We start from the raw sequence: 13714 nt of genomic DNA on the forward strand, positions 1-13714 counted from the left end.
TCAGGGTCTTCTCCTGTTACTGTTTCTACAGTATCCAAGCATTCATATTAAAGTCAAACACCTTGACTTTTTATTTATATCAATATCTCTAATTCACATTGACATCTAGGCTAGGATTTTCCAAGGAGTTTGAAGTACCTATATGAGCTTAATTTGGTTTGCACTGCTGATACCTCAGACAGGGTTAAGAATATAAGAATCTCACTGTGACTTCTTACAAACCCCAAGGGAGAAAGTTCCTGTTTTGTGCAGAGGTTGTTAGAATTTCATGGGTACAATTAATAATTAGAAACCCAAGTGTCTCTCACACTGTCGTTAATAAACCCCTTACTTGTGTTCAGGAAGTAACAGTATAGGTAGTGGAATGAATAGGAAGTTTGAAGAGGAAGTGCGAAAAATAGACTGAAGACAGTGTGATGTTGATTGTAATCATTATGCCTCTTTACAGAGACAATGAAGAACTCCCTGCTGGCAGCTATCTTTTTATTTGCAACCGGTGAGTTTTCATTTGCTGGATAACTTACAAGTATTTATAAATAATTTTTAAAACCTTCTAAAGACAAGGCTGAATTACCGAAATCATAACGAAATTAAATTCTGTGAATAGGAGAAACAACAGCTAGTAGCAGTTGTTTTCCTATTCCTTTTACAGTTGTCTTGTTAAACGATTCCCTTTTTTTTTTTTTTTTAAATTCCCCAGATTCCTGCAACCGCATAAACCGGGATTTTCCGTTTTGCCAGCAGCTGCCAGGTGGGTAAATATTTCTCCCGCCACGCTTTACGCAACCCCTGCGGCGACCGCCGCCCCTGCACGAACCCGCCGGCCGGAGCGCTCCCGCCGCCCAGCGCCGCCGCGGGGCCCCGCCCATCAGCCCCGGCGCCACGCCCACCGCTCGGGCCCCGCCCACCGGCCCGGCCCCGCCCACCGGCCCGGCCCCGCCCACCACCGCACCGCCCCCGCGCCCTGCCCGCGGAGCCGCTCGGGGCGCCCGTGGGGGCGATTTTATCTGGAAATAAAGCGTCTGCAGATTTCTGAAGGGAAAACCCGCCCGGGACAGCACGGGCTGAGGCGCCTGTGTGTGTATGTGTGTGTGTGTGTGATGCCGGAGCGCTGAGGGCCGGGGAGCGGCAACCAGCAAGCTGCGAATAAACCCCGCCTGGTGTGTGCAGCCTCTGGACAAACGTCCGTGATTTCAAAAGACACTAGAATGTGTTGTGCTTATGTGTGACAATTATTTGCGCTCCACGTTTAACTGATTAATTACTGCTAATGGCAAAAACGACCAGCCCAACGCATTTCAGTAGAGGTTATTACACAGCAGCTGGTGGTCATCTGGTGTACTTCGTGCTGAACTTCTTGTAGGCAGAAATATCCTACTTGCACAGAGACCCAGCAGAGAGCAAGTTTTTTGAGAACAGTGTGGCACTGGATAAGACATTATCAGGAGGACTATATTCTTCTGAGATGAGCCACAAATAATTTGCTAGTCCTTGCTATTAGCCAATCAGACTAAATTCAACTCAAGCATTTCTGAGAACACCAGGAAAACAAAAAGTTCTAGAGTGAAAAAATCAAGCTGCTTTTTTATTATTATTTTTTTTTTTATTTAAGAGGAAGAAAGTGGATTGTGGTGTCTTTAGAATGGGGAAAATTTTTTTTTCCTTCTTTGTGTAGCTCTTGGAGCACAGACATGGTACAGGAGTAGTACTATGCTAGGGCTGGGAAGAACTAACAATATGCATGTTCTTTCATGGTAAGCAACACAGTAAAGAACAAAACAAAACAAACAAAAAAAAATCCCCAAACCAACACACACAAAAACCCCAGAACAAAACAAAAAACCCCACAAAACCACCACCAACAACAAAAAATGCAACAACAAAACGCAAGGATATATTTGGATGTGCCTGTGGACACTAATACCAACAAACAGGAAAACTGAAAAAAAAGAGTGTGCAACATTCATTATGTTCATCTAGAAAAAGTAACATAGCACTTCAATATATTGGCAGCTCAGCATTTTGGCAACAGGGTGATGCATTAGAGTGTTAGCTGAGCTAATACACTATTTCCACACATAAAATCTACTATATTTTCTTTATCTGTTTGAATACCATCATCTCACAGAGAAAGCCAGAGGTTTTTTGTAAGACTGAGAGCCTAAGGAACAATAGAACCCCCCGTTCTGTAAGCAGAGACAAGTCGGCAACACTATTGTCACCACTTGGATCTCGGTTAGTAGAAATTATTTGGGGAAGAAGTTGGAAGAAATTTAGTAGAAGAGTGAAAATATTTCCTTCTCTTAGCTCTCTGCAGAACTGTTATTTCAAATAGTTTCAGAAGCAGTATGTTACAAATGTATTGACATGAAGTGTTAAAGCAGTTCCAAAAAGGTTTTGTTTTCAGGTGTTTCTTTGAAACAACACCAGTAAAAAAAGAAACACCAAGTAAATGAGAGGCTTAATTCAGAGTAAAAGAGTAATATGAAAGCAGCTGCTGCTTTCCACAGTTATTAGAACACCACGTTCATGGGTCAGGTGGCCGAGATTTGGTTTGGTGGTCAGACTGGGAAAGCAAATAATTCAGTAATTGTTCATATTGCTGTAGAAACAAGGAAGACTTGAGCTCCACCTTCCTAAAAGGAAGCTGCACACACCTAAGCTGATACAGCATAACTTTATTAGAAAAGCACATTTCTTTTAGAAGTAGCAAGGAAGTGCCATAGAGTGAGGGGATTAAGGTCCAAGCTATGCTCACCTGACACACTTTTTGGTCCAAATCAGCTTTTAACTTAAATATACAGCTGCCATCTGGGTGATTAAAAGAATACCAAAGATACCCTGTAACTCAGGTTGTAGGAAGGAACATGTCTGTATGAGAAGGACTGATCTTTTATTTCATAACTTAGGTTATGACATACCATAACCATGCTGTAACACAGACTCCAGAGATATTCATATTTACTTATCAAATAGCAAAACATTTCTTAATTAAGACTGATGGGCCTGTTGGCAACTTATTAAACCTAATAGATATACTCATGAGGAAAATTCATTTTTGTCACCTTAATTTTCCTATACCTCTTGAGATCCTTATCTACTTTTCTGAAGAGAAAAAAAAATTCTGGGTCTTTTTTTTAAAAGTGTGGGTGGTACTTTGAGACATCATGGCTGATTCTTCTGAACTAACAGTTCAGACAGTAAGACAGAAAGCAAAAGGAGAACAGTCATATTTTATCACTACTGTTTCTGATAAGAGATTTTTGAAATACTGAAATAATCTTAACTGCCAGAGACTAAAAATGAGTTCCTTTAAGAATGTTAACAGACTTCAATTTCTCTTCAGCTGAAAAATATATGTTCAATCACAAAAAAGCCTCATATTTTTCTTTCCAAAAATTAAGCACAAGTCATTTCGTGCATGAAGTTATGCTCCCCTGCTTTATAATGTGATCTTTATGAAGCTGATAATAGAAGCAGCATATTGTTTCTTTCCAGCAGTAGTATATTATTCTGAACCTCAGATAGAGGTGACTGATGGTTTTGGAGTAATTCTGGAGTTTAGTCAATCGGTTCTACTGTTGATAATTAGACCCATGCTGCAGTGTATAATGCTTTGTGAGAAGCTCCACTATAATTCTTGCCAGTTGGAAATTACAGAATCATTGCACTGGCCCTTGGTGTTACTCACTAAAATGCAGTCCCTTTCTAATTCTTTTTCCCCAAAGTTAATTGCATGGCATTAATTTCCAAGAGTTTTCACAAGGGTGAGTGTGGTCAGTTCTGGCCTATGCTTTCAGAAATGTCTATATATTTTTGCTTAACAGTCGATAAGCTGCTCCTGGCAGAGCTGTTGCCAAGTCCAGTTGATAATCCTATGGGTGAACAGTGCCTGCTTCCCATGCAAGGCAGATACTCCACGTTCTCCAGAGAAGGGGCTTGCTCCCCAGACCCAGAGTAACGCACCAGAAGCCAATGTTTTATGCAGGTTTCGGGAGACAACTGGGTGCTTCCAGCAACAGTGGGGAGACAGGCACTCTCTGTCAGGTGGGAACGGTGTGAAACTAGAGCAGAGCTGGGAGACAAAATCTAAGGTCTCTTAGGGCAGAGATTTACAGTAACTTTTCCTTCTGGTTTAAGGAGATTGTCTTGCAATAACTCTCTTTGAAGCAGAGGGCCAAAAGCTAATAATACTTCCTTGGATATATGCAATTCGTTTCCGCCGTTTTAGTGCCGATAGTAGAACAGATACTTCATTCACAATTGAAAAAGAAAAGAAAACAAACAAACAAAAAAAGAAAAAAAAAGAAGAACCCACCCAAACAAACAAACCACGAACAAAAAACCCCAAACAAAACAAAACAACAAGAAAACTTGCAGAGGCAAGCAGCAAGCAATATATCACTATTTTAACAAAGAAACACCATTCAAAGGTGTAGTGATACCAGAGCTGTAGGAAATGCCATAGCAAGCATTTCAGAATTATGCTGTTGGGTACATAACAGCTGATAGTGGCATCAGAAAATACTGGACGAGTTATCCCTTTCTCCTTTGACGTAAGAAAACCAGGTTTTACCTGGAAACATTAGACTGATAAGGTTTAACCTTTCTAAATGTCTCTATCCCTTGTTCTAAACATTAGTGAACTACTTGCCTTAAGAGTAAATGTGGCATAAGGACTCATGCAGCTAGTTTGTATTTTGTTGCACAAAAAGGTCTGGCCTGTTTTGTATTTGGTTTTGCTTCTCATAGTCACCTCACATATTTTAATGGTAAACAGTTGTCTGCAATGGGTCTTTTCCAGTCCACGTGTTTTGTTTTTGCAGACTGGGACAATGAACTGGTATGCTACAAAGAATTAAGTGAGGATCTAACCTGTACCTGGCTGCCACTACCCAATGCTCCAAATACCATTAATTATACTGTATTCTTAAAATGGTAAGTCTCAAAATCTTTTCAGAAAATCAAAAGCTGTCATTGCTCTTTGACATGATTCTTACCTGCCAGAGTTTTTCTCAAATGTATTAAATCACATTGTAGGTCGTTACACAATACTGGTCAAAATCTTCCTTCACATCTCATCAATACCTGTTGATTTGGTAAGAGCTCGGTAAGAGCCATTATATGTCCTTCTGTGCCTCCAACACACTGTTTGAAATGCTATTGCCAAAGACTACATTAATCAATTATGTTTATTTGCATCTATTGACTTCCACTGAGTAATCAACTCTAACGTATTCAAAGTAAAAACCGAAACAAACAAAAAAACCCCTCACAAATAAACAAAAAACACAGAAACAAACAACAGGAATTAAGCTGGTTTTTGTTATACATTATAAATTATGTTATACCTTGTATCCAAGGAGATGTCAGATGCATCACAGAAGAAAAAGAGATTTTTAAGTATTTTCTTGCAATTCTGAATTATTAAGTGCTAGTTTAATAGATGTACAGAATTTGTAGGGTTAATCTTAAACCGATTATCTTAAAATATGAGTGTCTTCAGTTATGCCTTTTTAGAAAAAGCTGAAACTAAGAAGCCAGGTAAAATGTAGATAGGTAGATTAATCAACAGCTGCCCATGGGTTTGTTTAAAAAAGGCAGTTTTCTGTCTCAGTACCTGCATTACAAAATGGATTTTCCTCATTTTATAGCTACATATTTGGGATCTCCCATGAGGTTAAGGCTATGTTTAGAAAGAGAGAAGTGAGACGAGAAGACATGATCTTTACTGTGAGACCATGTCATGGGGTACACACAACACTGTATGCCTTTGTTGAATTCTGGTACTCATTACTGATTATCTTGCCACATAACCCACCACTCTGAATTTAAAAAGATCTGTAGTTAGGAGCATCTTCTGAAGCTAAGGAAATGTCACTACACTGGGAAATTCCCCAGGGTGATCTTCTGCACATTGCAGAGGAGCAAAGCAACCTCCTCATGGCTGAGGTTATTCCCCCCATCGCCTCCAATGTTTTCCCACTGGAGGCAGCAGCAGGTGTTGACTTGCAATAAGCACTAAACCCCACTGCATTTGCTGTCTTGCCTCTTGTGTCTTCCAGGAGCCCCAATTTCTTGGAAGGGGAGAAGCACCTATGAAATGGCTCTGCTTCTGTAGAGATGCTATCAGCTGAAGTATTTTTAAGCTAGTAGCTCTTAGAGTCCTCAGCCAAAATTAGACTGTGCTGTTTCTAAGCTGCAGGGTTGATGTTTTGAACAGAGAAGGCAGAAAAAAAAGAGTGAAAGAAGAGGTGGGTGGGGCAGGAGGGAGGCGATTGCCTCACAGAGATGTTGATTTTCTCAAGCCAGAGCCAGGGCTTGAACTTCAGTCTTCTAGGCTTCAACCCAGTGATCTTCAAGAAAAACTTCCTTTCTCCTTTCTTTTATTGGGTTAAAAGGAAAACCAAAGTTTGAAAGGGCTTTTTGCTCATCTAGAGTAGGACATCACCCCTTTCTGCAAGTAAGAGCAGTTTGACATTGAAATTGTTCCTTATCCTTGCTCCTTATGATTTAGTTGTCAGGAGAAAAGGATTAAAGAAAAACACTCCCACAGAGAAGTTCCAACCAAGCATTCGAAATCACGCTTTGAAATATTGATGGCTGATTCACAACTAGTCTGAAGCAGAAGGCAGGGAAACCTTCAAGTGGCTTTGTTCACTTATTAAATATTGTATCATGATCAGCACATTTAATGTTTGAATTATGTAGGTAGGCACTTAGTATGCCAGCCCATTTCTTTAAGAACATTAAACTGGCATGGCTTTAACCTTGAAAAAAAATCTGTCCTATGTGTCGCAGAGAATAAATGAGAGAGATATGGGGAAAAAACCCTAGGCAAAGCAGGAACAGCCTCCTGTGTAAGGCCTTAAACCTCTTGGACTTTCTGCACTTTGTGCATTGGGTATACCAAGTGAAGTCTACAAGGCTGAGGACTGAGTTGGCATTTAAATATCTCTGTAAAACTCTGATGGTTTGCAGGAACAAAAGTCAGAAGACAGGCATATCACTTGTAAGAGGTTTTTCATACCTTTGTGGTAATGTAGGTCCAGGTAACTGGGAAATTTTGCTGTTCAAAAGGAATTTAGGTCCCCCTATGGTAGGTGGCAAGTAGAGTTTATGAAGTAATTTCTAATTTAATTTTATACCTTCTAAACACTCTCATATCCCACTGTAGATGTGAAAGAAGGCCATATGAATTCTGTCTTGTATCATGCTGTGCCTTACAAGTTTATGGAATTTAACTGTTCTCCACCACGCAAGAAGGATTTGCATGTTTAAATTTGCTAGTTACCGGTGTACTGGAATTACACTTACTGTTTCAAGTTGCTCAAGCCTCATCTTCAAGATTTCAATATGCTGAATTTTGTGTATAGGTACCTGGAAAACTATTAATTGCTCTAATGATGCTAAGAGTAACTATAATCCAATAAAATGTTTGGTTTTTGTTCTGCCTCCTTTTCTCCAAAGGGACAGAATTCTAAAACTTTTTCAGCGAAACACATCATCATCTTGCATCACGATAGAACGCAAAGATCTTTTCATGAAGCGGTCTGCATCTATTTGGGTAGCAGTGAATTATCCCCATGGCAGTTGTGTGAAAGGGAAGAACATCTCAGTTACACCAAGCAAAGCAGGTACAGTGTCTTCTCAAGTTGTGTTACTGCAGTGCCCAGCTGAAGTAGTGGTAGCATTTTCTTAAAGATTATTTCCAAAGTTGTAACTCCCAATATACCCTTGTTATTTTTATTGATTGAGAGAGCTACACTGCAGTTTGGCTTCCTTGGATGAAATCTGTACTGAAGTCAGTAGCAGAATTCTATCAGCTTTTATGAGAGAAGGGTTTTACTTTAAATAATTTGCTAGACTACAAAATAGTCATACCCAGAAAAATATATAGTGATACTTGTCTACAGTATTTAACCAGCTTCTTGTGTTCTCTTTGATGGTTTCTGAAGTTCTTTATTGGTTTACAAAGAGCAGGTTGACTCAATTCCATGCATGTAAGGAATCCTTGTTATAGAGCATTAGCATTTTGAGAAAATCCAAAGTTCAGCTCTTTTCGAAGGCCACTTACCCATTACACAGTGCTGCAGGGCAGATACAAAAAAAAATAAATCTTATTAACTATGTCCTGTAGATGTTTATTTAAAGACAGTATCTGGTCACTGGGATAACTTTAAGAGCTTCCCAAAACTTCCACCTCTCAGAGTAATCATACCCCAAGAAAAAACAGTGCTTTTCACTGCTGGGGGAAACTGCCAGTACAACCCAAATTATCACTACAACCTCCTCTGGAGGCTTTTGGCCACCTTGTATTTATTGGAAGGAAAGGTAAAAATGTATTTACACTTATATAGCTAAGTACAGTTGCTGAAATTGGAAAATGTTCTGGAAATTTTTATACAATTCATGATCATAGGTACTCTCGATGTTTTGATTTTGCCTTTCAGACTCATTCAGAATAGCACCTGCTTAGAAAAAGGTTTTTCCTGTAATCAGTAGAAGCATTCACAAAAGAAAGGCAAGAGGAACAACACTATTTTGTTGATACCACGAGGATTTAGTAATTATTTATTTCCAGTCTTTTAAGTCTTTCTGTGTTCAGTATTCTGTGTCAAGTCTTGTATTTTTTGTAAACTGCACCTGACAAACATAATTACCAAAGCTTTCCTCCTTCTTATGCATTTATAACAGCTGCATATTCCCCATTTTAGGGAAGTGCTTGACAGCATCTAACATAAATGCTTATCAGATCACAAACCAATTGATAATAGAGTGGGCCCTGCCTGCAACTCCTACACCATATGAGCTGAGATACAGAGAGGCACTTACAGAATCCACTCGGTGGACACTGGTAAGTACTTCCAGATGACAAACACTTGAGAACATGAGTTGCCTTGCTATCAGTTCAGCAGTACACGGTGCGTACAGTGGGACATCAGCAGGATGCTACTGAAGAGCATACGCAACACGGGCAGCAAGGAGGCACAGCATGCAGACAATTTGTAGGCAAATCTCACAAAGGTCTCTTAGTTTTGTTCTAATAGATCATAAGCTGTTTGGGAAAGAATGATTAATAGTTTTATATACAAAAAAACGAGAACAGTTTGTCAGCTGGTTCATTAGCCCCTTGATGAGACATGACAACAATCAGTGATGCAAAAGGTGAAGAGGATATCAGAAATGCCACATAAACTCAAAGCATGATTAACTCGTATAAACTCAAAGGCACTTTAAGTGATAGGCTGTATTACCTTTTTGCTAGTATCATTAATTTTTCAAACTGACTAGAGATCAGGTTGCTGTGATTTTTAATGTAATAATTCATACCTTGCACGCTTGGGGTTTTTTGCATCAGTTTGAAAGATTTCCTTCTTTGACAAGAAGGGAAATAATTTCTCTGTGATACAGGATCGGTTCCAGAAGCATTTTACGATGTGCTACAGTGAGAATAAGGTGCAGCAAGAGGACGTTATATAGAACTAGAGGGACTAAGAAAGAGGTGGAAAAACAGTCATAATTTCAGTAGGATCTGCATGCAGCAGCAAATGTTGCTCGTCCTGTGCCTTGTCATCTGGCGTATCATGCAAAGGCTTCACCAGCTAGCATGCGCATATGCATGATTTGTATCACAGAGTCCCTGAAATTGTTTATTTTTCAAGCTGTTATCTGTACTTGGATGAAGAATGTGTTTATCAGGTAGAACTGAACCCCAAGAAGAAAACAGTCTAAAAAGCAACTGTTGCTACTTCTTGGCCATCTCTACTCTCTTAGAAGTCTTTTCACCTCTTTTGTACCACCAGAATCTCCCACGTCCTTTCCTTTATATCAGAAGACCTATGATATCTTTTCCATTTCTCTTGTAGCTGTCTGCCACATTGTTTAGCCACTTTGGGAGTACCATGAGAGGCCCATGTAAGGAAGGTTTCATCTCGTTACAAAGATCTTGCAAGTCTTGAAAGGGACACCTCGTCCATTGACATGCAAGTCTTAGACCATTCTAGGATAACCAGATACCCCAGCATTCTCCACCCAGAAGTGCAACAGATTGATAACCACACGCAGACAATCTGATACACAGCACGTGGAAGAACAGAGAGCTAAGAACAGTAAAGATGCGTGTCCCACAGATGCTGGAGACAGAGGAGACAGGAGATTTAAGTTAGTAATGTGAGGGACTGGTAGAGACAGCCACACTAGGTGATGAGAATGACCACTACTGAAAGATTACAGTTCATATTCATTGTCCCCCATGTATCAGTTGATCCTGTGAATTTAGGCTGCAAACGCTTCCTAAACACATGAATGTAGGCTGCATTTACAGACGGGACTGGAGGGAAAAGGTGAGTGTGGGCATACAAGCTCAGAGAATATATAATGCTAGCTGAGAAGTAACGCTTCTCAAGAGTAGGATTAATGTACACGTAATGTAATGTAATGCTTGGGTCCTAAGTCCATTCCATTTCCCTCTTGTTCAGTAGGAGATTCTGTCTTTCTGTAGTATTATGTGTTGTGAGTTTCTTTTGTGATGAAGCTAGTTTTATTAGCAAAAGTATATAAAGTTAATTACTTAACTTTAATTTTTTTTTTAAAAAGAGGAAGTGCTGCAGAAAACCAGAGAGGAATTGGTCACCTAATAGTGGGGGATTTGGGTGGGTTGTTGTTGGTTTTATTTGTGGGTTTTTATTGTTTTTTGTTTGTATGTATGTGTGGTTTGGGGTTTTTTTATGAAACACATATAATTAAGAAAACAAACTTCACAGTAGACAAATGATAAAACAAATATTCAATCTGTAATAGCACTTCTACCAAAATCATCATAACACCTAGAACTAATCAGACCAAAGGTCCATTTAAAGCAGGGTACTGTGCTCTGATAGCAGCCACCAATCGATGTCTAGGGAAGTGTAAAATAGTTCAAGCATATAGCAACAGTTTTCTATCATATTTTCTCCTACAGTTTTCAGCTCAAGGATTTCCATATACACAGGTGGTGTCTTTACTTCAAGACAATCTACATTCCCTGTACGGTCACTGGAGCTCCAGTGCCATCATCAGTTGCAGACGCACATTACTCCCGTGGTGCTGAGGCATAGGCAGCTGCACATTCAGTACAGCCACACTCCTCACCACATCAGTCACATGGATCTATTTAGACATTGTAGCATTTAGAACAGGAGGATTTAAAAAAAAATAAAATTAAAAAAAATATAAAAAAATATTTAATTATAACCTTGATGTCTTGTTCTTCAGAATGCCAACGAGGCTTAGAGTTAGGTCAGCAACCAAGTATATATAATCCCTTATTGATTTTAAAAGGAATATTTAGACCTAAACTGTTGGTTACATGCCCTGCCTGAGCAAAAGGAGTTCTTGAAAAAGAGGGTGTTGCCTTGAAAGTATTAAAAGGTTTTGGCTAAAATATGTAGTAATTCCTCTTTGACGATAGGAACCCCTGCTTTCAGCTGCAGTCAGAACACTGGTCCTTGGCTGAGAAAATTGTTAATGTAAGATTACATTTTATTGCTGTCACATAAATTAAAAATAATTTGGTTTTAGGTGCCTGTAGAAAGCAATGCTGTCAATGTCACCATTTTGAATCTAAACGCTGTGTCTTCATACGTTGTTCAGCTCAGATGCATAGCCAAGGATGGTCTCCACTGTGTTTGCACTTGGAGTAAAGAGATTTTGGTCCCTCACAGTAAGTGAAATACAGTTTTGTCCTACTGGGAATAAGCATGAATGTAAAAGCCTTTTCAAATCTTATATCACATGAAATAGCATTGTCAGATACTGTTGAAAATATGAAGATCAAACTGATTCCTACAGGCGTATGTCTCCATCTTTTTCTATGTTTACCAGAACTCACGAACAAGCCAAGAATATCATATAATGCAACTACAGAAATCTCTCCAGGCAGAAGAAGTGTTCTTCTAAAGTGGGAGGTAATGTTCACTTTGAGTCTAGGTACCTTCTGTTAAGTCCATGCTATTATTTTTTTAATTCATAGGGGAAAACAGACTTTCTCATTGTATTGAGACTACATTGTATACACTTGATTCAGGATTCACTGCATTTGCATGGTGGTGTTTTAGGTGCTAGACGCTAGCCAGGGAAAACTACACCAATATATAAATTATTAAAACAGCAGTCTCTGAGCTCAAAATAATTCACTAGAATAAATATTATTTCCAGCTTGCATTAAAAATTGGTGTGCCTGAAGTTTGTCTCTCAGAATTAGGCTTTCTTTGAAAGATCGTCATAAGTCTTTAGCACATACAAGTGACACACCTTGTGTTTCTTGTGTTCCTAAAGAGTATTCATACTCTTCAGAGACCAAAACCTTTTAGAAAAGATTGGTAAATCTACAAATTTACTAATTCAGAAGTGCAAATGCATTTTAATCAGGATAGCAAAAGAGCCTCTGGCTTACAAGAACAGCATCTAGCTCCATAGTTCCCATAATTACCTTTACAGTTCAAACCTACACGTCAGATGCATCTCCTCTTGTACAGCAGGAGTCATTGTCAACTGACTAACTACACCAGATCAGGCAGTTTTACCAGATGAAGTTCTCTTGGTAAGAAATGGACAGTTGACAGCCCTGAAGGTTTAGTCCAGGGGCCCACATGCAATTGCAACGAGCGAGGTGTTAACAGGTGTGTTTGCATGGCAAATAATTAATTCTATCTAGATTCTGAGAGAGTGTCTGCAAACTCCAAGAAGTTTCCCATAGGGGACATCCCTAGCAGAAAGGACAGAGACTGGCAGAGTTTTGAAAGATCAGAAGGTGTGGAAAGTTTTGTAGTTACCTCTTGCACTTTTGTTAAGGGAAAGAAAAGACAGCAGAGGAAATAGACACCTCATCTCCTGATAAGGATGAGAAATCCCCTTTCTCCCTTATCTCCTGAGAAGTAGGCAAAACTGCATAGAGCATGATTCATTTCATGATAAAGCAAGAGATTATACATGCCAATTTAAATGCTAAGAGAAGAAATTATTTTCCATCTAAATGCTTTAGTTCAAAAAAGTAATACTAAATATAGTATCAGGACTAGGACCTTCATCCAAGATAACACATTAATCTAAGGTTCAAGTCCAGGTGTTTTCAACAAACATCAAAGGGGCAGAGGGAAGGCGTGCACTCAACAATTAACTTGTCAAATGTAGAGAAAAAAAAAAATCTTCAGCTCTGCTGCCATGCTTGTTTAAGCTGTTCTGAAACAAAGAAAACATCTTAAAGATGTTAAAGGGTGGCCACGGCTCCTCTAATTTTGCTAATGTTCAGTGACTAACCTCTATACGGTTCAGACCAATGGGCAAAGGTTAGCTGGCTTCAGCTCTGAACACCCAACCAGGCAGCACGTGTTGTTTTCATGGCTGCAAATAACACAGGGTCTGGTCTCCAGCAGGACTGCACAGGATAGAGCACTGCCAGCCTTTTCCAGCCTCATTTTGCTAAGCTGAGGAAGCTAAATTCTACCAGATTATTCTTGTGCGATAGACCTCATATTTCACATATCTTAGGGATCATTTATCCTACACAGAAATCTTTCCTGTTTCAAAACCTGCTGTGAGAACCATAACACTCTTCCCCCAGCAGCTTTACCAGAGCTCCAAATGATGGCACCAATTCTTGCATCCCTGTCTCGAGAAAAATGTCTGTTGCCATTTTAAGAGCTTCCAGCTTCACCAGAAATTCCTGTCAACA

At 39.4% G+C, this 13714-nt stretch overlaps 1 protein-coding gene across 1 annotated transcript in view; it reads left to right on the forward strand.

Annotated features, from left to right (window-relative positions):
* The first annotated feature begins 448 nt into the window (after positions 1-448).
* LOC136002574 (interleukin-31 receptor subunit alpha-like) overlaps positions 449-13714 on the forward strand; it is a 30183-nt gene continuing 16917 nt past the window's right edge. The window contains exons 1-7 of the mRNA XM_065657753.1: positions 449-496; positions 701-751; positions 4827-4938; positions 7471-7637; positions 8718-8857; positions 11563-11704; positions 11866-11948. Coding sequence (XP_065513825.1) covers positions 454-496; positions 701-751; positions 4827-4938; positions 7471-7637; positions 8718-8857; positions 11563-11704; positions 11866-11948 — 738 coding nt within the window. The 5' untranslated portion in view covers positions 449-453. The remainder of the gene's footprint in view (positions 497-700; positions 752-4826; positions 4939-7470; positions 7638-8717; positions 8858-11562; positions 11705-11865; positions 11949-13714) is intronic.

This window comes from Caloenas nicobarica, chromosome Z, assembly GCF_036013445.1.
Source record: "Caloenas nicobarica isolate bCalNic1 chromosome Z, bCalNic1.hap1, whole genome shotgun sequence".
Taxonomy (NCBI): domain Eukaryota; kingdom Metazoa; phylum Chordata; class Aves; order Columbiformes; family Columbidae; genus Caloenas; species Caloenas nicobarica.